The sequence below is a fragment of the Jaculus jaculus genome, chromosome 13 (assembly GCF_020740685.1).
Source record: "Jaculus jaculus isolate mJacJac1 chromosome 13, mJacJac1.mat.Y.cur, whole genome shotgun sequence".
Classification (NCBI taxonomy): domain Eukaryota; kingdom Metazoa; phylum Chordata; class Mammalia; order Rodentia; family Dipodidae; genus Jaculus; species Jaculus jaculus.
Window position 1 is genome coordinate 2,968,307 of NC_059114.1, and position 21,302 is coordinate 2,989,608.

Genomic DNA, 21,302 nt, shown 5'->3' on the forward strand with positions numbered 1-21,302 from the left:
TTTATTGTATGTGCGTGCACACACCAGGGAGTTGTGCTGTATTTTGTATTTGATTTACCTGGGTGGTTGGGGAATTGAACTCATGAGGTTGGCTTGGCAAGAAAGTACCTGTTCTTTTCTTTCTAATTCTTTTTTTTTTTTTCGAGGTAGGGTCTCACTCTGGTCTAGCCTGACCTGTATGTAGTCTCAGGGTGGCCTTGAACTCACGGCGATCCTCCTACCTCTGCCTCCCGAGTGCTGGGATTAAAGGCATGCACCACCATGCCCGGCCTTTTGTTTTTTTTTTGAGGTAGGGTCTCACTCTAGCCCAAATTGGCCTCAAACTCTACCTCCTCTGCCTTACAAGTGCAGGAATTAGGCGTGGACCACTATTCCTTGCTAGATGTTTGTGATTGAATTTCAAGTACCTTTAGATGTTGAACTTTTCTTTTTTTTAAAAAAAAGTTATTTATTTTTTGGTTTTCCGAGGTAGGGTTTTACTGTAGTCCAGGCTCACCTGGACTACTCTCAGGGTGGCACCGAACTCACGGTGATCCTCCTACCTCTTACTCCCAAGTGCTGGGATTAAAGTCATGTGTGTGGTCAGTAGCTGTGTTGGGTGTGTGTGGAAGGAGTGGGTGATTCTTATATAAAAGCAGCTTTTAATCCCAGCATTTGAGTCTGAGAGTAGTTTATTCCTGGTCAGTCTGGGGTAGAGTTAGACCCGATCTCAAAAACCAAAACCAAACCAACCAGTTAAGAGCCAGGTGTAGTGGCACACTCCCTTAACCCCAGCATTTGGGAGGCAGAGAAAGGAGGATCTTCATGAATTCAAAGCCACTTTAGGCCTGAACAAGATGACACCCTGCCTTTAAAAAAAGACCTGGAAATATTAAAAGCTTCTAGATCTTATTTTAACGAGTGAGGGTTAACGGTGGGTAATGTAGTCAGAAAGGACAGCGAGGGGCTGAATTGTATGCATCCTTTAAATCCCCTATGATCACTTGCTACATTTCACTGCCCCTAGGGCTGCACTTGAACATATTCAAAGCCTCCCCGGATTTAAGTACGGGCACGGGCAGCATAGGGTAAGGTTTGAAAACAGACGAGGGATACTCCACGAGATCCGGGAATTAACCTTAACTGTAGCTCACCGAATTATGGAGTTATAGGGGTGGGGTGGTGAAGGGGAGACAAGCACATTTTCTTTCATCTCCAATAACCATTGCAGCTCCTCTGGTTGAAAAGGTGGCGGCCCTGAAAAGGGCCTTTGTTGGTGGTGGGGGAGGGCGCGGGGTCCTCAGCCGCCGAAGCCGTAGAGCGTGCGGCCCTGGCGCTTGAGCGCGTACACCACGTCCATGGCCGTGACCGTCTTGCGCTTGGCGTGCTCCGTGTACGTGACGGCGTCGCGGATCACGTTCTCCAGGAAGACCTTCAGCACGCCGCGGGTCTCCTCGTAGATGAGGCCCGAGATGCGCTTGACGCCGCCGCGGCGGGCCAGGCGCCGGATGGCGGGCTTGGTGATGCCTTGGATGTTGTCGCGCAGGACCTTGCGGTGCCGCTTGGCGCCACCCTTGCCCAGGCCCTTCCCGCCCTTGCCGCGACCAGACATGTCTAAACCACAGAGGAAAAAGCCTAACTAATGCAGCGTGCGCCGCATGCCTCTGCTCTTATAGGCAGTGAGCGGACCGGAGTGAGAGCCGGGGGCGCTAGGGCGGGAAGCTCCTCCCTGCGGTAGGCGGGCCCTGAACCCAGAAGTGGCGTTCAGCCCTGTTTGTCATTTTTTAAAATCTAAAGCCCGCCAAAAACGAATTTCTTTTATGTCTAATTTTTTCCAGCCCATTCTTCATATAACAAGGAAAATTAAACATATGGAAGATTCATTTAAAAATTTCTGTAATGTCTACATTGGTTGCAATTACTTTAGTGCTATTTGTAACGTTTCTCTGGTAATGTAAATGGCAATGGATGTCATGTACTCTCCCTACAGATACAGGATGCACTAATGCAGTTTTGAAGACCTTTTCAAGTATATTCCTAAATTCTTTTCTGCATAAGGGAGGTAGATTTGTTTCATTACTAACAAGACTTCCTATATGCCTAAAACATTTCAAATAGGTGTAACTACTTAACAAAATGTAATAATTCGGATTTTATTCTTATTATTATTGTTTTATTTTGTTTTTCGAGGTAGGGTCTTACTCTAGGCCAGGGTGACCTGGAATTCATTATGTAGTCTCAGGATAATCTTGAACTCAGAGTGATCCTCCTACTTAACTGTTAACCCAGAATTTGCGAAAATAAAGACCACCAACCACAAATTATGGCCAAATTGAAGCAAGCTTTTAATTGTGCACAAGAGACCCGATCCGGCTGCTGTCTACCGAAGTTGGGGGTGTAGAGAGCAGCCCAGAGTCAGCTTCTCAGGCTTTTTATTTTTTTAATATGGCAAAACCATGGAAATCACAGGGTACGAGATTTCCAGAGACAAGCAAGCATGGGGAGAAGCAGACCAGCTGTTACAGTTAAACTACTTCCTGGAACGTTATGAGTACACAATCCTCGGAACAATAATCATGGAATAATTTGTGGTACCCAACTCAGACATAGGAACTTAGAGTAACAGAAAATTAATTTAATCATTATATCAAAAATGGTTCTTGGGGCTGGAGAGATGGCTTAGCGGTTAAGCGCTTGCCTGTGAAGCCTAAGGACCCCGGTTCGAGGCTCGGTTCCCCAGGTCCCACGTTAGCCAGATGCACAAGGGGGCGCAGCGTCTGGAGTTCGTTTACAGAGGCTGGAAGCCCTGGCACGCCCATTCTCTCTCCCTCTTTCTGTCTCTCTCTGTGTGTCTGTCGCTCTCAAATAAATAAATAAATAATTAATTAAAAAAAAAAGGTTCTTGGTGTTAAAATGGAGTCAGGGTGGCTCTCCAATACCTCTGCCTCCCAGGTGCTGGGATTAAAGTTATGTGCTCCCATGCCCGGCTTCGGATTTTATTTTATTTTAATTTATTTAAAATATTTCACTTATTTATTTGACAGAGAGAAAGAGGGAGAAAGACAGAGAGAATGGGCGCCCCAGGGTTCCAGCCACTTCAAACAAACTCCATGGTTTACATGGGTCCTGGGGAATTGAGCCTGAGTCCTTTGGCTTTGCAGACAAATGCTTTAACCACTAATCCATCCTTCCAGCTCTTTATTTATGTTTTGTTTGTATGAGGCAGGGTCTCATTTTAGCTCAGGCTGACCTGGAATTCACTTTGTAGGCTCAGGGTGGCTTTGAACTCCTGGCAATCCCCCCATCAGCCTCCTAAATTCTGGGATTAAAGGCTTGCGCTACCATGCCAGGTCAGATTTTATTCTTGTGTAGAAAAAGAGACTACAAAAAAAGTGAACCAACAGGACATGGTGGTGCACATCTTTAATCCCAGAACTCAGGAGGCAGAGGTTGGAGGATCGCCATGAGTTTGAGGTCACCCTGAGACTACATAGAGAATTCCAGGTCAGCATGAGCTAGAGTGAGACTCTACCTCGAACAAATAAAATATAAAAATATTAATTCGTTTTTGGTTTTTTTGCTTGCAACAGCAGTAACCTTGGGCTGGTGAGATGGCTCAGTGGTTGAAGTTGCTTGCTTGCAAACCTGACAGCCTGGGTTCAATGCCCCAGTACTCACATAAAACCAGATGCATACGGTAGTATAGGCATCTGGAGTTTATTTCCATCAGCGAGAAGTCCTGGTGCACCCATTGTTCCCCCTCAATAAATAAATACCAATATTTTAAAAATTAAGTGGACCACATAAAGCCAGATGCCTGAAGTGGTACATGCATTTGGAGTCCATTTGCAGTGGTTTGATGCCCTAGAGTGTCCATTCTTTTTGTCTCCTATCTTGCTGTGCTTGCTAATAAATAAATAAATATATTTTGGGGGCTGGCAGGATGGCTTAGCAGTAAAAGTGCTTACCTACAAAGCCTAAGGAAGGACACAGGTTCAATTCCTCAGTACCCACATAAGCCAGGTGACAAGGTGGTCCAAGTGCCTGGAGTTCATTAGTGCACTCATTTTCTTTCTTCAATAAATCAATAAATAAAATATTTTTAAAATTAAAAAAAAAAATCAAGTGGACCAAAGTACATGTGTGGTTGCACACTCCTGGATTCCCAGCACTGAGGGGGCTGATGTACGAGTTTGAGGCCAGTCTTAGGGGCTCCAGATAGAGTCCTACTTCACCCTAAGCCAGAGAAAATGAGGAAAAAGAGGGCATTCTACTCAGGACCCCTTCCACCTACTCAGCATGGGAGCTTTAACTCTTTTTATCTATATCCTCTCTCAAAATAAATCTTTTAAAAACATTTTATTTATTTGAGGAGAGCGAGAGAAAGAATGAACATGGCAGGGCTCTAGCCACTGCAAATGAACTCCAGATGCATGCACCACCACCTTGTGCATCTGGCTTATGTGGGTCCTGGGGGATTGAGCCTGGGTCCTTAGGCTTTTTAGGCAAGTGCCTTAGCTGCTAAGCCATTTCTTCAGCCCTAAATCTTTTATTTTTGTTTTGCTAGGAGGGTCTCACTCTAGCCCAGGCTGACCTGGAAGTCACTGTCGCAGGGTGACCTCAAACAGCAATTCTAGCTCGGCCTCTCAAGTGCTGGCATTAAAGGCATGTGCTACCATGCCTGGCCAAATCTCTTTAATTAAAAAATTTGAGAGGGAGAGAAAAAAAGTAACCAGGTGTGATGGAAGAAGTTTCAGAGTAAAGTAAGTTGAAAAGCAATGGAGGTTAACTTTTCAGAGGGTGTTTATGACCTTAGGTCCATAGTCTACCTTCTGCTCATAAACTTTGCAGCATAGGGAGTGGGTGGAAGAGTTCTTCATTCAGTGCTTGAAGTTAAATTATGACTTTTGACAACTGGGAATTTGTCAGACATGTCAAAATTCTCCACTGGTTCCCAGGCAAGCTGGGAGACCGTGGGTGTGAGGCCCTTGAGAAGGGTGACCGTGGGTGTGAAGACAGGTGGCCTACAGGAGCTAGAGGAATGCTTCCCAAGTTGCGGTCGCCGGCATGGTGTCCTGTAGAGGATAGGAACCCTCACACGACCGGAATGCCGCCAGTGGCCGGGGCACTGGCATGGCAGAACGCATGCTGCACGTGCAAGGGTAGGAACTTGTTTCAATAACTGACCAACCTCAATGCTTGAACGTAGGGGCAGAGTGGGTTTATTAGTTGTTTCATGGATCTGCAAAGATACAATTAGTCCTAATGTTATTTATAAGACGTTTCCTTTTGCGTTCCTTGTTCTTAAGGTTTAAAGTGACAACACGTCCAATTGCCACTAATAAGTGTTAATCTTTTCATGAAGCCGTGGGTGGCTCTGAAAAGAGCCTTTGGCTTATCGTGGGTGGTGGGGTGAGCGTCTCACTTGCCCTTGGCCTTGTGGTGGCTCTCGGTCTTCTTGGGCAGCAGCACGGCCTGGATGTTGGGCAGCACGCCGCCCTGCGCGATCGTCACTTTGCCCAGCAGCTTGTTGAGCTCCTCGTCGTTGCGGATGGCCAGCTGCAGGTGGCGCGGGATGATGCGCGTCTTCTTGTTGTCGCGGGCCGCGTTGCCCGCCAGCTCCAGGATCTCGGCCGTCAGGTACTCGAGCACGGCCGCCAGGTACACCGGGGCGCCGGCGCCCACCCGCTCGGCGTAGTTGCCCTTGCGGAGCAGCCGGTGCACGCGGCCCACCGGGAACTGCAGGCCGGCCCGAGAGGAGCGCGTCTTGGCCTTGGCGCGCGCCTTGCCGCCCTGTTTGCCACGTCCGGACATGACTGCACAGTTTTTGTCAAAAGACGAGCTATAAAATTCACAGTCAACCGCACCGCCTTTATGGTGTCCGCGGGGCGCGAAAATCGAGCCGCACGATTGGCTGGCGTGACACTTTCGTATCGACCAATGGAACGCATCCTCGCCAGACGCGCGTCGCGATTGGGCAAAGCTATCGCGTGGGTTCGCCAATCCGCCGAGACAGATTCGGAGCCTTATTTGAATGCGCTCCATATATAAGGGAGAACCCCGTAGCGGTGCGCTTAGTGTCACTCGGAACCTTCAGCATGCCGGATCCAGCGAAGTCGGCGCCGGCCCCGAAGAAGGGCTCGAAGAAGGCGGTGACGAAGGCGCAGAAGAAGGACGGCAAGAAGCGCAAGCGCAGCCGCAAGGAGAGCTACTCGGTGTACGTGTACAAGGTGCTGAAGCAGGTGCACCCCGACACGGGCATCTCGTCCAAGGCCATGGGCATCATGAACTCGTTCGTGAACGACATCTTCGAGCGCATCGCGGGCGAGGCGTCGCGCCTGGCGCACTACAACAAGCGCTCGACCATCACGTCGCGGGAGATCCAGACGGCCGTGCGCCTGCTGCTGCCCGGGGAGCTGGCCAAGCACGCCGTGTCCGAGGGCACCAAGGCCGTCACCAAGTACACCAGCTCCAAGTAGACGCCGCGCGCCAGCGCCCCCTCCGCCCGCCCACAAAGGCTCTTTTCAGAGCCACCCACATCTTCAAAGAGAGCTGAGGCTTTTTCTTGTCTGAAGGGTTTTGTCCTCTCCCGAGGGATTTTGTTTGGTATCCTTCATTTCTCCCGCCTCTCGGAAGTTCAGGTGAGTCATGAGCCCAGGACTCGCGTGGGTGCCAAGTCCGTTTGGCTGGGTCGTTTCACGTCGGTCATGTTTTAAATGGCAAATGTTTTCAAAGTTAAACGAATTTTCAGAATGTGGTGTATCCAGCAAATAAGCCGAACCAGCTCCCGTCCGCAAGGTTCATAAAGTAAGTGTAACCTTTTCTAGTTCTGGCTTAAGGAATAATAAAAAAATTTGCATGAATTTAAACTTAAAGCATCCAGTGTTCATTTCCTTGATTTCCATCCTACCCATTTTAAAAACACTTAATTCATAGCTCCACTGAAATGTTACCATTTTGAGTTTCTCTTCGTGTCCAGTATTTGAGAACAACTCGTATATAAGACAACTGTATGTCTTATCTACTTGAATTTCTCTCCGCCTAATGGTGTGTATACAGGTTTCTATAGATACTACAGATGTGAGTCGTCAGCAAACCTGGAAACACCAGAAGTTCTTTGTTAAATCAATAAGTAGACCAGGCGAGGCAGGTCTGTGTAGTGAGGGGACAGAACGGGAGACTCTTACATGCTAACAGCCCAGGCAGGAGAAGTGGCCACAGCAGCAAAAGGGAAAAGGAATATTCTACGGGTGAGACTGCAGTTTAGGACCCGCCCCCAGCTTCAGGAATGACCACTAAGGGATTTAATGGGTGCGTACACTGCCCAAAGGAGAGGGGTTTGGGGAGGGACTGCCACAGAATGGGAAACAGGCCTGAGCGCCAGTCTCAACTTAAGCCTTTGAATGTGGGGAGTCCTGAATGAAGGGCCCACTTGATATGAAGACAGTTTTATTTAATTTTATAGTTTGAAAATCAGAAAACATAGTTAAAATGAATTTACACTGGCTGTCCCTTGCCTCCATTTGCTTTCTCTTAAAACAGGTAATAACATTTTTTATTATTGCAAATGATGGAAATAAAAGTTGAAAGCTTGCTTTTTCAGGGTAGGGTCTCGCTCTACCCCAGCCTGACCTGGAATTCACTATGTAGTTTTAGGCTGGCCTTGAACTCACAGTGATCTTCCTACCTCTGCCTCCCAAGGACTGGGATTAAAGGAGTGTGCCTGCTATGCTTGGCTCCCTCTTTTCTATTTTGATGTCACTATTTTTTTCCCCCTCCTTTATACACAGGCCTGGTAGGGAGTGTCACCCACTGTGAGGTCATGAATGCCAGACCACTTTATATCTGGAAGACAGTATTTTAAGCACTACTTCCTTTCTTTTGGCTTTTACGTTCTTTTTGCCGTCTCTTCCACAATGATCACTAAGTCTTGGAGAGGATGATGGGAATGTCTCAGCGCTGACCACTCTACTGCCATGTCTTCTGAGCACTATGGTGAGTTGTGAGTCTCCCCAGTGGTCATCACAATCTGAATAGAGAAGCTTCTCCAACCAAATGTAAAAGTAGCAGTAATCCATGGGTATAAACATAAGGGCTAGAGGGAAACCCATAGGATTATGTTGTCAATATGAATGTTTTTGTCTTTTACATTTTTCTTTTGGTACTAGAGATCAAACCTAGCACTTTGTGCATACTATTGTGCATACTAGGAAAACCACTCAGCTACACCCTTAGCCCCTGGATATTTTCTTTTTTGCTTTTCTATTTTTAGGTCTTATTTATTCATTTAAAAAAACAATTCTTTGCCCACATTTGGTTATGGTGTGCACCTCGTACACATTTACAAGAAACACATCACGTGGTCTAACACAATTTTAATGTAGTTTTAAACAGATTTCCAAAACAGTGTATTTAAATGTTGGAGGAAAAATAAAAAAGCAGGTGTGAATCTGAACATGACAACAATTTAGCAAATTACTCTCACCTGGTGGATGATTATCCTGAACGTGAACTCATACTTTCCTTGGACGTCATTTGTAGGCAGCTTTCAAACCACAGGGACACTTGAAAAGTTAGCTACACTTTAAATTCTCCTTGCTTATGAATGGGGGTGCCAATGTAATGGAAAAGTGCTTGGTTTTAATTTTCTGTCTTCTTTTTAAATTTCATTTTGCTATATTTATTTATTTTTTTTGTTTTTATTTCCAATTTTTTTTTCTCAATTTTTATTAACATTTTCCATGATTATAAAAAATCCCATGGTAATACCCTCCCTTCCTCCCCAGCCCCTGGATATTTTCAAGTAGCTAACAAAATGCCATTTTGCTGGTAGTCAATATTTTACATATATCTTATTTATTTATTTATTTATTTGTTTTTTCGAGGTAGGGTCTCACTCTGGCTCAGGCTGACCTGGAATTCACTATGTAGTCTCAGGGTGGCCTTGAACTCACCATGATCCTCCTACCTCTACCTCCTGGGTGCTGGGATTAAAGGCATGCACCACCACGCCTGACTTATTTGTTTATTTATGATGGGGGGGGAGGGAGGGAGGGAAGGAAGGAGGAAGAGAGAGAAAGAATGTGTGCACCAGGGCTTCCAGCCACTGTACAGGAACTCCAGATGCATGTGTCCCCTTGTGCATCTGGCTTACATGGGTCCTGGAGAATCGAGCAGGGATCCCTTGGTTTTGCAGGCAAATGCCTCAACTGCTAAGCCATCTCTCCAGACCAGTAGGTAATATTTTACAAGTAGCAATATTTTTCTGACTGTATTTCCTCAGTGAGCATGCAATATAAGGATGGGTCCTTAGAAGTGGACTTCCTGAGTCAAAAGAAGAATGCTGTAGGCATTTGGACAGATTTTGACAAGCTGTCCCACTGCTCCTTACTACTGGAAGTCTGTGGTGAAAGAAGAACCATATATGTACAAAGTTCTCACCATGTTTTGATGGTTGCCAGATGGAGAGGGAGAAAACATTCCAGTGATCTCTGGGTTACAGGAAGACTGCTGGTGTACTGTATGAAAATCTCCTTTCATTTCAGCTACTGTTAGTAAATTTTCTTAAAAATACAAGGCTCCCAAACTTTCTTTCTGAAAAAAGAAAAACCAGAGAAACATGTTCTCTTAAATCTTACCAAGTGTGCCAGCATTCAATCAGATGCCCATCTCTGTGAATCAGCACAAATGGGCTGATAATTGCATAACCAAGGGTTAAAAATTCTTGAACATGCATGGTTATGGAGATATTTTTCAAAGAAAAAGTTAAATATAAGGAAATAACGCAATCAGTCCAGTAGAAGAACAGAAAGCACAGCATCAGGAGGAGGACACTCCGAGCGGCCCTCAGCTCAGGGGGAGTTTGGTGGAGCAGCTTGGGGTTCCGCAGGTAGAGGACATGCTGGTGGTGCCTGTGCAGAAGCAACACCATGTAGCCACTGGCCCCGCCCATGACACCTAGAAACACAACATCTCTGAGGGCCATGAGAGTGAGGAAAACATTGTTTATTTCTTGATTTCCTAGTTTAAAATAACAATAATTGTTACTCTTACTGTGTGATATGTTTGTGTTTCTGTTTCTAATGGGATGGAGTAAGTTCATGCTGACCAAGGAATTGAGGACCCAAAAGAAGAGCACCACAAGAGGTATGTGCCTGGCAGACTTTATTTTGAGCTTCCCACACCTGGGGCCTCCGGGACTGATGGCGATGGCCTGGACCACTGTGAGAAGACTGCTGGTGCAGATGGAGAAGCCCCTGGCCACCCGGTTCAGATAAACAATGATGTGGCACCCTGTCTCATCTAGCACGTTTCTCAAACCCAAAGCTGCTGCTGTGGTTGACACCGCCTTGGATAAAAGCATTGCAATATTCGCAAAAGACAGGTGGATGAGAATAAACTGTAAAGATTTCTTGTCCGTGTCCATCAAAAACGTGTACATATAATTCATGAGAACATAAATATTCCCCACAGTTCCAAATCCAGTTAGAAGGAGGAATATACTTATCTTGATAATTTTCCAAACCATGTTGAATTTTATGGCCTGAAAACCTTTGGCTCTTACAGGAGGTTTTGAAGAAAGTCTCAGTCATAATATGTATCTGACATGCACAATAGAGCAGATTTTCTTTTTCTTTTTTTTTTTTCTTTTCTTGAGGCAGGATCTTGGTCTAGCCCAGGCTGGCCTTGAACTCAGCAATACTCCTATCTCAGCCTCCTAAGTACTGGGATTAAATTAAAGGCATGTACCACCATGCCCAGCTGGAGCAGTTTCTGACCAAAGGATATAGTTTCTTTTCTTGGCAGTATTTGTGGGACATTCTGTAGCCTTAAATAGAATCTGGAAAAAGATTAAAATACCTGAAACTTGTAAACTGATTTCCCCCCTTGATTTCCACATTAGTAAAACTAAACTATACATTCAAATCTTTACATATACCATATATTTTAAATCTCAGCATGTACTGAATTAAACTATGATGTTCCCCCAACCTGAATATCTCCTTGCATTTTCTACTTAATTTTATTTTGTCATGAGCCACTTTCAACATCCGGGGCCTTTCTTAGCTCACCTAACCTCTTGTACACCCAACCTACAGGCATACACAGTTGTGATTTGTGTTGAATATGATGGCTCACATCTTTAGTCTCAGCATTCCTGATGCTGAGGCAGGAGAATTGTGTGAGTTTGAGGTCAGTTTGGCTTACATAGGGAGTTCCAGGTCAGTCAAGGTTACATAGCAAGACCTTGTATACCAAAGCAAACCAAATAAAAATCCAAAACCTCCATAAAATCTCACCTGTTTCTTCTACCCATTATTGGGGATGTCTAATTCATAAGCTGTGCTCATTCCATGACAGCACATAACATATAAGAAATCCTTATTTTGTACAGCCCTGAACAAATATTTATAATTATAAAGAACTGTTCCAGGATCCCTTAGAGACCCCTGAGGTCACTTAGTGGGAGCTTAGCCCTCCTATGCCTCCCAGGGTTCCCCTGGGGCACCTTCCCTACATCTTGGCCATGAATATTTCTGACTTTTGGAGACAGAGGCTCACTCATGAAGGTCATTGATCAACTATTAGCAGCTGAGACCCAGCAGTGAAGTACTTTGCCTTGATGGTGAGGCCTAAGAAACCCACTGTGTTTTTGTTTGTTTTTTTTTTTTGAGAAAGATCTTGAATCTGCCCAAAATTAATGTCTGGAATCTCCCTCAGTGCTCTTATCAAACCTTCTCATGTTTTTCTCATTTTCACCTAGAACTTTTCATTTTTCTTTTTCTATCCTTACTTCACCTTACCAAAGCTGTTTCCAATTTGAGACAATTGTCTGAAATGCCTACTACAGTACTTCCATTTCTTTTGGCTTAATGATGTGCATGATGTCAGGTGACGAAGGGGTGATTAGTCTCAGATTCTTTTGAATCATTGGAAACTACTTCAAGGGCATGCTTTGCACTCAGATGGTGTAGCACTCAGGTAGGTAACTGTGCCCATCTCAGCCCTGGCTTTCTAAGTATGACAGTGCTCACTGCTTTTTAACACTAAGAAAAATTTGCAATGCAGTATATCAGACAATTCTAACTCACAACCTGGCCAACAATACTTTTAACGCAGTTATAATTTAGAATCATAATTGTTAGTAATAGGTTCTTCCAAGCCGGGGATGGTGGTGCATTCCTTTAATCCCGGCACTTGGGCGACAGAGGTAGGTGGATCACTGTGAGTTCAAGGGCAGCCTGAGATTACAGCGTGAATTCCTGGTCAGCCTGAGCTAGAGTGGGACCCTACCTCGAAAAACCAAAAAAAAAAAAAAAAAAAAAAGTTTGTTCCATCCAGATAGTGACATAATGAAGTTGACTTATATGGGTAGTATTTTCTTTATAACAAATATTGTTATTATTGTTACTATTATTTGGCCTGAGCTAGAGTGGGACCCTTCCTCAAAAAATCAACAAACAAATAAACAAACAAACAAAAAAACCAACAAAAAAAAAATAGGTGACTTGATGCAAAGACCCTCCTGGAGCTTTCTGAGGCAGTGAGTTCCACACACAGGAACCAAGGTGCCCAGTCATTCTACAGACTCCTGTTGGAGCAGACCTGCATCTTTTTGGCATATCATGCCTACCTTTAAAAACTAAACTGTGGCCAGGCGTGGTGGCGCACGCCTTTAATCCCAGCACTTGGGAGGCAGAGGTAGGAGGATTGTCATGAGTCCAAGGGCATCCTGAGACTTTATAGTGAATTTCAGGTCAGCCTGAACTACAGTGAGACCCTACCTCGAAAAAAAAGGAAAAAAAAACAACAATAACAAAAAAAACTAAGCTGAGGGCTGCAGAGATGACTTAGCAGTTAAGGCACTTGGTTGCAAGGCCTGGCAGTCTGGGGTTCAATTCCCCAGTACCCACATATTGCCAGATGCACTGAGTAGAGCATAAGAGTCTGGTTGTGTGGGCGGGAGGCCCTGGTGTGCCCCCCCTTTTTTTCCCCTCTCTCTCTGCTTGGAAATAATAATGAAAACACCAAGCTGATCAAAGTCCTAAGTCTCACAGATTGTCTCATTTGATTATAGAAAAACAACAAAACCTACGCCTGAGGGGAAATTAGAACAGCATATGGGAGGAAATCAAAGAACTCTTAGGTCTGCTCACCATGAGGGTTGTAGTGCAGAGAAGCTCTGGCTGGTCCTTCTGGCAAGATGAGCCTTTCGGAGTCACATTAGTGTCTTGTGGTTTTGTAGAGCTCTTGGCTCCCATAAACTGTCACCAAGACTTCACAGTTGTTACCCTGTTTGGGGGCAGGAAACCCTCTGCAGATTTTCTGTCTCAGAGGTAAAGCTTTTCTTCTCCCTACACAATTATTGTATTATTATTATTTTTTTGGTTCCAGAAGTTACCTCAGAATTCATTAGAGTTTAATTATGTTACTAGAAGTGAGAAAGCGAACAATGAACCAAGTCCTGTGTTGAGAGTCTCCCACTCCTCCAGCTCTCTCTTCACTAGGTTCCAAAGCTGTGGCTCAGCACAAGGTCCAGCTTCTGAGACCAGCTTTCAAGTAAGTCACTCCTGACCTTCTTGTGGGGTCTGATGTCACACAAATAAGACCTCCAACCCACAGAATGCTAGGTAAGGGCTGATGCATCAGGACTATACCCTAGAGGTGGGGAATCTCTGAGTGCAGTCCTAAACTGCTTGGAGAGTCAGCTTTTATTGGAGAAAACCACAAGATGTTCATTGGGAAAACAGGATGGGAGTTTAACCATGAACTCACAAAACGTTACTGTTAAACAAGGGGGTTGTTACAAAAAAAAAAATCACAAAATATTAATTACACAGGTCACACAGGCAGAACTGAGTCAAGAAACATTCTATGCTATGTAATCACAAAGATATTTAGAAACAGAGAGGTCATGGAACATTGCACAGAGGGGTAGTTCCATTCTTTATGGTGCAGATAACAGGAAACACCTGTATTTAACAATAAAGCCTGTGGTAATGATTCCTGAAACTTCTTTTTTTTTTGTGGAGAAGCTCACTTGGGTAGTGGCCTATGACCTCCATTAAGTGTACCCTAGAGGCAAGGGCACACAGGAGAATGTTTAACTCCATCTATAGTGACCCATTACAACCTTCTCTGCACAGAATTACATTACCAGCAGCATCCAGCTCTCTCTGGCAGTTCTATTTCCTGAGCAAGTCTCAACCATGCACTTGAGCAGGACGAGATTTGCCTTGTTCTATCTATGCACATTAAGAGCAAGGTATTTCATAAGCTGTTTTATTCTGTGTGTATTAAACAGCAACGGGACCTTCTAAAAGACCAATACTGGACTGGAGATGTGGCTTAGTGGTTAAGGCACTGGCTTGCAAAGCAAAGGACCCCACTTCAAATTCCCAGGACCGCGTAAGCCAGATGCACAAGCTGGCACATGCATCTGGAGTTCGTTTGCAGTGGCTGGAGACCCCAGCACACCCAATCTTTCTCTGTATCTGCTCCTTTCTCTCTCACTCTCTCAAATAAATAAATAAATAAATAAATAAATTAAAATGTTTAGAAAAGAAAAAGACCAATTTTGTCCTAGAACTACATCCTCACTACTGAGAGGTGTGCCTTACATGTGACATGCTAAAAATTCTTACATCAGTGAAAAAATAGCCTTGAGATCAGTGTTTTCTGCTTTTTTCTTTCTTTTTTTCCCTTCCTTCCTTCTTTCTTTCTTGTTTGTTTGTTTTTGTTTTTGTTTGCTCAGGTAGAGTCTCGCTGTAGCCCAGCCTGACCTGGAATTCACATAGTCTCAGGGTGGCCTTGAACTTTCAGTGATTCTCCTACCTTTGCCTCTTGAGTACTGGGAACTAAAAGCATGTGTCACCATGACTAGCTCAGATCAGTATTGTTTTCATTCCTGATTTTGAGATCCAGGCACACATAACCTAATGACACCAGCAAGACTGAACAAATAATGAGAAGGAAGCAAGTCACTTCCTTTGGTGCAAAAAAGTATTTTATCCTCCCTTTGTTCCTTCTTTGGACATTATCCTTTGTATAGATTATTGAATTTTATTTGCTGGCACTTCATTTGCAATTGTATGCATGTTCACAACCAATCTTATCTTGTGACATTTCCAGTTTTTCAGAACTAGGGCAAAGACATTGCGTAGTACAACCTTTTCTGAATATATGTTTAAAAGAACTCAGTAGTGAAATCTCTTGGGATAGGAATTCATTTCCATATTTTGCAGAAATTTTGTGTCAAATATTTAATTTATTCATTAAAAACAAGCTTTGGGTGGCTGGATAGATAGCTTAGCGGTTAAGGCATTTGCCTGCAAAGCCAAAGGTTTGACTTCCCAGGACCTACATAAGCCAGCTGCACATGGTGGCACATGCATCCAGAGTTCGGTGGCAGTGGCTGGAGGCCATGATGCTCCCATCCTCACTCTATCTATCTCTCTCTGTCTCAAATAAATAAATAAAATAGATAAATAGAAAAATGTTAAAACAAAACAAAACAAGCTTTGGAGACTGTTGTGGTGGCGCATTCCTTTAATCCCAGTACTCTGGAGACAGAGGTAGGAGGATCACTGTGAGTTCATGGCCAGCCTAGAACTGTACAGTGAGACATCCTTAACAGCCTTTTAGATATGGAATGCCTTTTTACATAATCAAGCATAGCTATAGGGTTTATTTCTTAGAATTGCCAGGGCCTAATGTAGACATATTCCAAATTGTTACTATCAGTGACTATCTGATAGGCATAACTATCCTCTTGTATTGAGGGCACTTGGACTCCAGCATTCACCAAAGCTATATTTTTAGATGTGAAATTCTGTTATCCAGAGAGGCAAAATGGAAACCTTTTGGGCCATTTTATAGACAATTTTCAGCTATAACAGGACTTCAGAAGTCAAACTTGTGGTAGAAGGTCTTTCCTTCCATCCCAATGACTTCCTCCTCCTTCAGAAATACCTGCTCATGTAGATTCCTGGGACTACACTGTGACTACAGCTTTTTGACTGACCACTGTTAATTTGTTATTCTTTTTTATGTTGAGGTAGAGAACACATTTTCAAGTGCCACATAAAGCAGCAAGTATGTGTGGCTAAATCATATGTATTTGATAAAATAGTGTGCACAAAATATTTTATTATAATTTATGAAAAAACATACTCCTTTCTGCTGGCTAACCCCTTTTTTGTCCCTTTTCAGGAAGGACATGAATCAACAATTGTACAAACCTGAATTAAAATTGACACTACAATAATCTGGAAAAGAAAGCCTAAAACAAACCATCTCAGGTTTTCTTGGTGTTCCTCAGTCAGAATTGACTTTCCTTAACACCCAACAAATAAAAATAGTCCCATTTCTTTGTTTTTAAATATTAATTTATATTATTTATTGATTTGAGAGAGAGAGACAGACAGACAGACAGAAGCAGACACAGAGAAAGGGAGTGAGTATGAGTGCACCAGAGCCTCCTGCCACTTCAAACACACTCCAGATGCCATGCACCACTTTATGGATCTGGCTTTATGTGGCTACTGGGAATCAAACCTGGGCCATCAGGTTTGCAAGCAAGTGCCTTTAACTACTGAGCAGAGCTCTCTCTCTCTAGTCCTTCAGTTTTTAAAAACTATTTTATTTATTATAATCCTACTTCTGACAGACAAAGAATATGTCTTTTGAACTACAATTACAGCACAATGCTTTGGCCATGTCCCTAGAGCTGGATTCTTCATAAAATTATGTTTTTTCTCCACATTTATGCACACACACACACGCGCGTGCTCACACACACACCCCTTAACCTCCTTTATCCCCCTCATCCTACTGTATTCCTTTTTCTCATCACTTGCCAGTGTCTCTGCCATGGGAAAGAATGACACCCCCTCTCTGCAACCTTAACCCTCTGGCCCTTCCAAGCTCCCTCATCTATAACAGAATGTCAAGTGGCCCCATGTGCAGGCTTGTGCACATAACCACATCTGGTGTGAGCTCAGGAGTGCAATGGGTCTTGTCATGTCCTGGCACCAGAGTTCCACAGCGCTCCTCCCCATCCTTCATTCTCATGTTCCTTCAGTCCCATCTTCCGCCATGTTCCCTAAGCCCTGGAGGAGATTATACATGTGTGTCTTTCAAGGGTGAGCACTCACTCACTTTCAGCACTTGACAAATTATGTTTCTCTGCATTGACCTCCTCCCACTGCCAAATAATGATAATGATGATAATAATAAAATTTAAGAAAAGCTTTCCTGACAGGTGCTGAGAGCAGAGCTGATATAAATGTTTCAGAGGTAGCTTGACAACCCTTAGCAAAATATTCACTTAGCAACACAGCCATAGCAGGTTCTTCTGTCGGGCCCACATTCTACCCAATCATGGGCTTTTGATCTGGTTTTTAGTACCAGGCTTGTGTTCTCTATGACGGAGCAGGCTTCATATCCAATCACAGAGCTTTTGGTTACCCCACTTACCTTCATGCCACTAGTGCGCAAGCAGGCACATTTTACCTGGAGGGTCCAGTATTGTAGAATGTAGGATTCACTGCTGGGTGGTATTGTTAATGACTTCTCTGTGCTGACAGCCTGCATAGCACCTTATGATGGTACAAAAACTAGCCAGTAGGAGGAACAGTTCTGCCTCAGAGCCTACAAATCTTGATTTCTCTATGTTCTATACCAATGTGTGTGGTGTCTTCAGCAACAGAGGTTTACCTTTCTGTTTTGGTGGGAAGCCAAAAGCCATAGCAATAGCCTGCATTATTTGGGGTGGGGGGGGGCTGGCCCTCAGAGGCTTCTCTGACCAACATGCCTGGCCCTGCTGTTGATAATCCATCTATATAGCATGCCTCCACTCTAATAGCCTGCCACCTCTGAGTCTCCACATCAGTGAGCATGTCTTCTCGTGTGTTCACAGAAGCAGGAAATTGAAACAGGGATAAGTGGAGGGTCTTAAGGGGAGAAGATAGTAGAACACACATGCAAACAGTGTGGAGGGGTGAGCTGGGGAGGTGGGTCAGTGGTCAAAGGTGCTTCCTTCTAAAGCCTGCCAGCCTGGGTTCTGTTCCTCGTAAAGCGAGATGCACCAAGTGGAACATGCATTTGGAGTTCCTTTGTAGCAGCAAGAGGTTCTGGCCCACCCATATTCTTTCTTTCTTTGTCTCTCAAATACATAATAAAAAAGAAAATAGTGCCGGGCGAGATGGCATACGCCTTTAATCCCAGCACTTGGGAGGCAGAGGTAGGAGAATTTCTGTGAGTTCAAGGCCACCCGAGACTACATAGTTAATTCCAGGTCATCCTGGGCCAGAGTAAGACTCTACCTCCAAAAACAAAAACAAAACAAAAACAACAAAAAAATCGAAAGCAAAACAAAACAAAGAAAAAAAGGGGAAATAGCGGGTGGGAAAAAGTTAGTGGAATGGGTTAGCAGGCATGAGGGTGGGAAGATGAGTAAAACGAGAGGTGGGGGAAGGATTAACTAAAATTTAGGAGCCATGAAAAAGCCATAAGAAAAGCTAATATTTGGAATTTGTATCCTCAGTTTCTTCTGTTCACACTGAGGGCAAGCCTCTCATGGACTATTCCCAGCCAGTTACCAAGATAATGGGAAGACAGACAATGGCACACGGGAGACACAAGACACTTTCTGTGTCGACCTGAGCTCAGCTTACAATAGAGCATCCTGGGATGCTCATCTTTTTCTTCTGTCTTTTCACCCAGGATCACACCTGCATGGTATTCAGGTCATACTCTAAGCCTGTACTGACTGTACTCATAGTCATTTGTCCAGCTAATAGTAAATATGCTGGTGTTTGCTTCCCAGAAACTCCAGCCTGCATTCTTAGAAGACACTGCTAGTATGTGCTGGAAGTGTTTTTTTTTGGGGGGGGGCCTGAATAAAAGCACAAATAAATGATAGATCAATACTTACTAAAGAAGTTATTACAAGAAGCAGTTTTGCCAATTCCTTACTGAATGTGCCAGCAGTTAACCAGATGGAAATCTCTGGCAATCAGGATAAAGGGGCTGAGGACAGCATAACCAAGACTAAGAAATGTTTTAATTGCTAGAATTATGGAATCATGTATCAGTATAGAACCTATGTAGAAGGAGAAAATGAAGTCTACCCAATAAAAGAAAAGGAAACAGGTCATGAGAAAGAGAGTGCTTTGTGTGGCTCTGGTTTCTGGGCTCGAATTGTTAGCACACTTGGAGCTACGAAGGTAGGAGACACGTTTGTGATGTTTATATAGATGGACAGCCATGGACACACTGCTCCAGCCCATGAGACTTTGGAAGACGACCTCAAAAAGAATCATGAAAGCGAGGAAAAACCACTTCACTGTTTGCCTAGATGGTAGCATATAGCAATACCCAGTATAAATTCCAGCTCCAGATCTGTTCACACTACTGACTGTTGTGATATAACACAGCAGGTTGGAGCTTACCAGAAAATTAAAGATCCAGAAGAAGAGGAGATAGAGAAGAACCTGCCCTGCAGTCTGTGGTTTGAGTTTTCTCCACAGGGTCATCCTGGGATTGACAGTGACAGCCTGGACCATGCTGAGGAGACAGGTGGTGCAGATGGAGAGGCCTCGAGCCACCCTTGCCAGGAAAATTAAAATTTTACAAGCAGCCTCACCTAGGAAGTTTCTGAAATAAAAAGCTGTGGCTATAAGCCTGATACCTGTGCTGTAAATAAAAAGGATATTTGAAAATGCCATATGAATGATGATGAGGTCTATGGGTTTTTTCTCAGTTCCCATGATGAAAGTATAGACATGTCTCACAAATATCAGGATATTCCCTACAATTCCAGGCCCATTAAAAGAAAGAAAGATTACTGTCCGGATGAGGTTGTTGGAAAGCATCTTCTGGCTTTAAACACAGAGCAAGGAGAAATTATCTGGGAAGCAAAAGGAAGAGTTTCTGTTTACTCTGAGAAGAAGAATGGGTTCTGAAATTTGTTAGCATACACTGTTCTCCATGGCAGGTGCCTGGCGATATCCCTTCCTTTCTTTCTGTCTCCTTTGTCTCACTTCCACCGCCGTCTCTGATGCGAAGCTGATGAAAACTACAATTTGGAGTCAAATGCCATGGCAATGCATCTACCTTCTTTTGCAAGAGGATCCTTTCACTATGAAATCCACATACACACACTCCCTAGACAAAAGAGAAATGCATGATATTATTTTATCTGTTCCTAAACCAACAAAATCCTGAGTATGAGTTTTTAAAATTATACATTTATTTGCACACACAGGGAGAAAGAAAGACAGACACACACAGAGAGAATATGGGTGTGCCAGGGTCTCTAGCCAGTATAGACCAACTCCAGGTTCATGAGCCCCTTTGTGCATCTAGCTTTACATGGACCATTATGGTTTGCAGGCAAGTGCCTTAGCTGCTAAGTTATCTCTCCAGCCCCTAAGTATGAGATTTATGGCCGCCTTTCTTTTTTTTACTGTTTACATCTAGTACCTAACTGCACTGCTGGATCGTACAGGAGCATCTTTTCCTTTCCTGCCCTGTGTATAAAAGTCACTCACACACTGATTGAACTGGTAAAGACTTGTAGCTCCCCCAGAACATTGTGATTAGCCAAAGGGACTAGTTTCTCAGGGAAGATTATAAGTAGACAACTTGCCCCCCCCCCCCCCAAGTCCTTTGGCTGTAAGTGACACAGAGTTTAGTGACATGGAAAAATCTGTTTTCCCATCCTGAAGGTGGCGGTAAGATCTGTGCTCCAGTCTTCCACATGGGTTGGCTCATACTGAACCTCATTGCTGTTTTTCTTCCTGCTTTTCCTGCTCTTATTTGCAGTCAACAGTTACCACTGCAGGGTCTGTCTTAAGGAACTCCAACCAAACAGCAGCTTACTCATGTTTTAAAGTTTGGTAAGCCTAATGATTTTCTTGGCCAGAAATGCCTCAACTTGTATTTTCTCCCTAGTATCTTACGCTGAGATGTGTGACCACTTTGAGCGCCCCCCCATTCCTTTTCCTAAATTATAGCCAAAATGACCTTATGAAGAGGATATCTATTTGCCTTATCTCTTACAAAACACAAAGAGCAGTCTGTGTAACTCTAGTGAATTCAGCATCTTCAAGGAAATAGGTGGTGAGGGCCGGAAGACGATACAGGTTCCAGATACCTGAGAGATTGTTAAGCCCCAGAGAGATAAAGTCCATGACTCAAGAACATCTTTGCCATCTTCCATTCTGAAAGTCAAACTGTGCTCTCCAGGTCCTGAATGCATGACTTTAAATATCTTACGGGGCCTTTCTAAGACCCACTAATGGAGGGCTGCAGTGCTG

General features: G+C 44.0%; 5 protein-coding genes across 5 annotated transcripts; 1 reads left to right on the forward strand and 4 right to left on the reverse strand.

Annotated features, from left to right (window-relative positions):
* Positions 1-1,251: 1,251 nt before the first annotated feature.
* Positions 1,252-1,591, reverse strand: LOC101616588 (histone H4). The gene has a single exon (XM_004670831.2). The coding sequence runs from the start codon at positions 1,589-1,591 to the stop codon at positions 1,280-1,282; it is 312 nt and encodes a 103-aa protein (XP_004670888.2). The 3' UTR covers positions 1,252-1,279.
* Positions 1,592-5,347: 3,756 nt separating this feature from the next.
* LOC123454106 (histone H2A type 1) lies at positions 5,348-5,796 on the reverse strand. Its single transcript, XM_045132234.1, has one exon. It carries the CDS (start codon positions 5,791-5,793, stop codon positions 5,401-5,403), a length of 393 nt encoding a protein of 130 aa, XP_044988169.1. The 5' UTR covers positions 5,794-5,796; the 3' UTR covers positions 5,348-5,400.
* A 281-nt stretch (positions 5,797-6,077) lies between these two features.
* Positions 6,078-6,486, forward strand: LOC101617980 (histone H2B type 1-H). The gene has a single exon (XM_012951785.2). It carries the CDS (start codon positions 6,078-6,080, stop codon positions 6,456-6,458), a length of 381 nt encoding a protein of 126 aa, XP_012807239.1. The 3' UTR covers positions 6,459-6,486.
* Positions 6,487-9,613: 3,127 nt separating this feature from the next.
* LOC105944941 (putative vomeronasal receptor-like protein 4) lies at positions 9,614-10,513 on the reverse strand. The gene has a single exon (XM_012951782.2). It carries the CDS (start codon positions 10,505-10,507, stop codon positions 9,614-9,616), a length of 894 nt encoding a protein of 297 aa, XP_012807236.2. The 5' UTR covers positions 10,508-10,513.
* Positions 10,514-18,953: 8,440 nt separating this feature from the next.
* Positions 18,954-19,856, reverse strand: LOC101608378 (putative vomeronasal receptor-like protein 4). The gene has a single exon (XM_012951759.2). The coding sequence runs from the start codon at positions 19,854-19,856 to the stop codon at positions 18,954-18,956; it is 903 nt and encodes a 300-aa protein (XP_012807213.2).
* Positions 19,857-21,302: the final 1,446 nt, after the last annotated feature.

Excerpts from the sequence above, each read along its gene's own strand:
- LOC101616588 (XM_004670831.2), bottom strand. The coding sequence starts at position 1,591 with ATGTCTGGTCGCGGCAAGGGCGGGAAGGGCCTGGGCAAGGGTGGCGCC.
- LOC123454106 (XM_045132234.1), bottom strand. The coding sequence starts at position 5,793 with ATGTCCGGACGTGGCAAACAGGGCGGCAAGGCGCGCGCCAAGGCCAAG.
- LOC101617980 (XM_012951785.2), top strand. The coding sequence starts at position 6,078 with ATGCCGGATCCAGCGAAGTCGGCGCCGGCCCCGAAGAAGGGCTCGAAG.
- LOC105944941 (XM_012951782.2), bottom strand. The coding sequence starts at position 10,507 with ATGGTTTGGAAAATTATCAAGATAAGTATATTCCTCCTTCTAACTGGA.
- LOC101608378 (XM_012951759.2), bottom strand. The coding sequence starts at position 19,856 with ATGCTTTCCAACAACCTCATCCGGACAGTAATCTTTCTTTCTTTTAAT.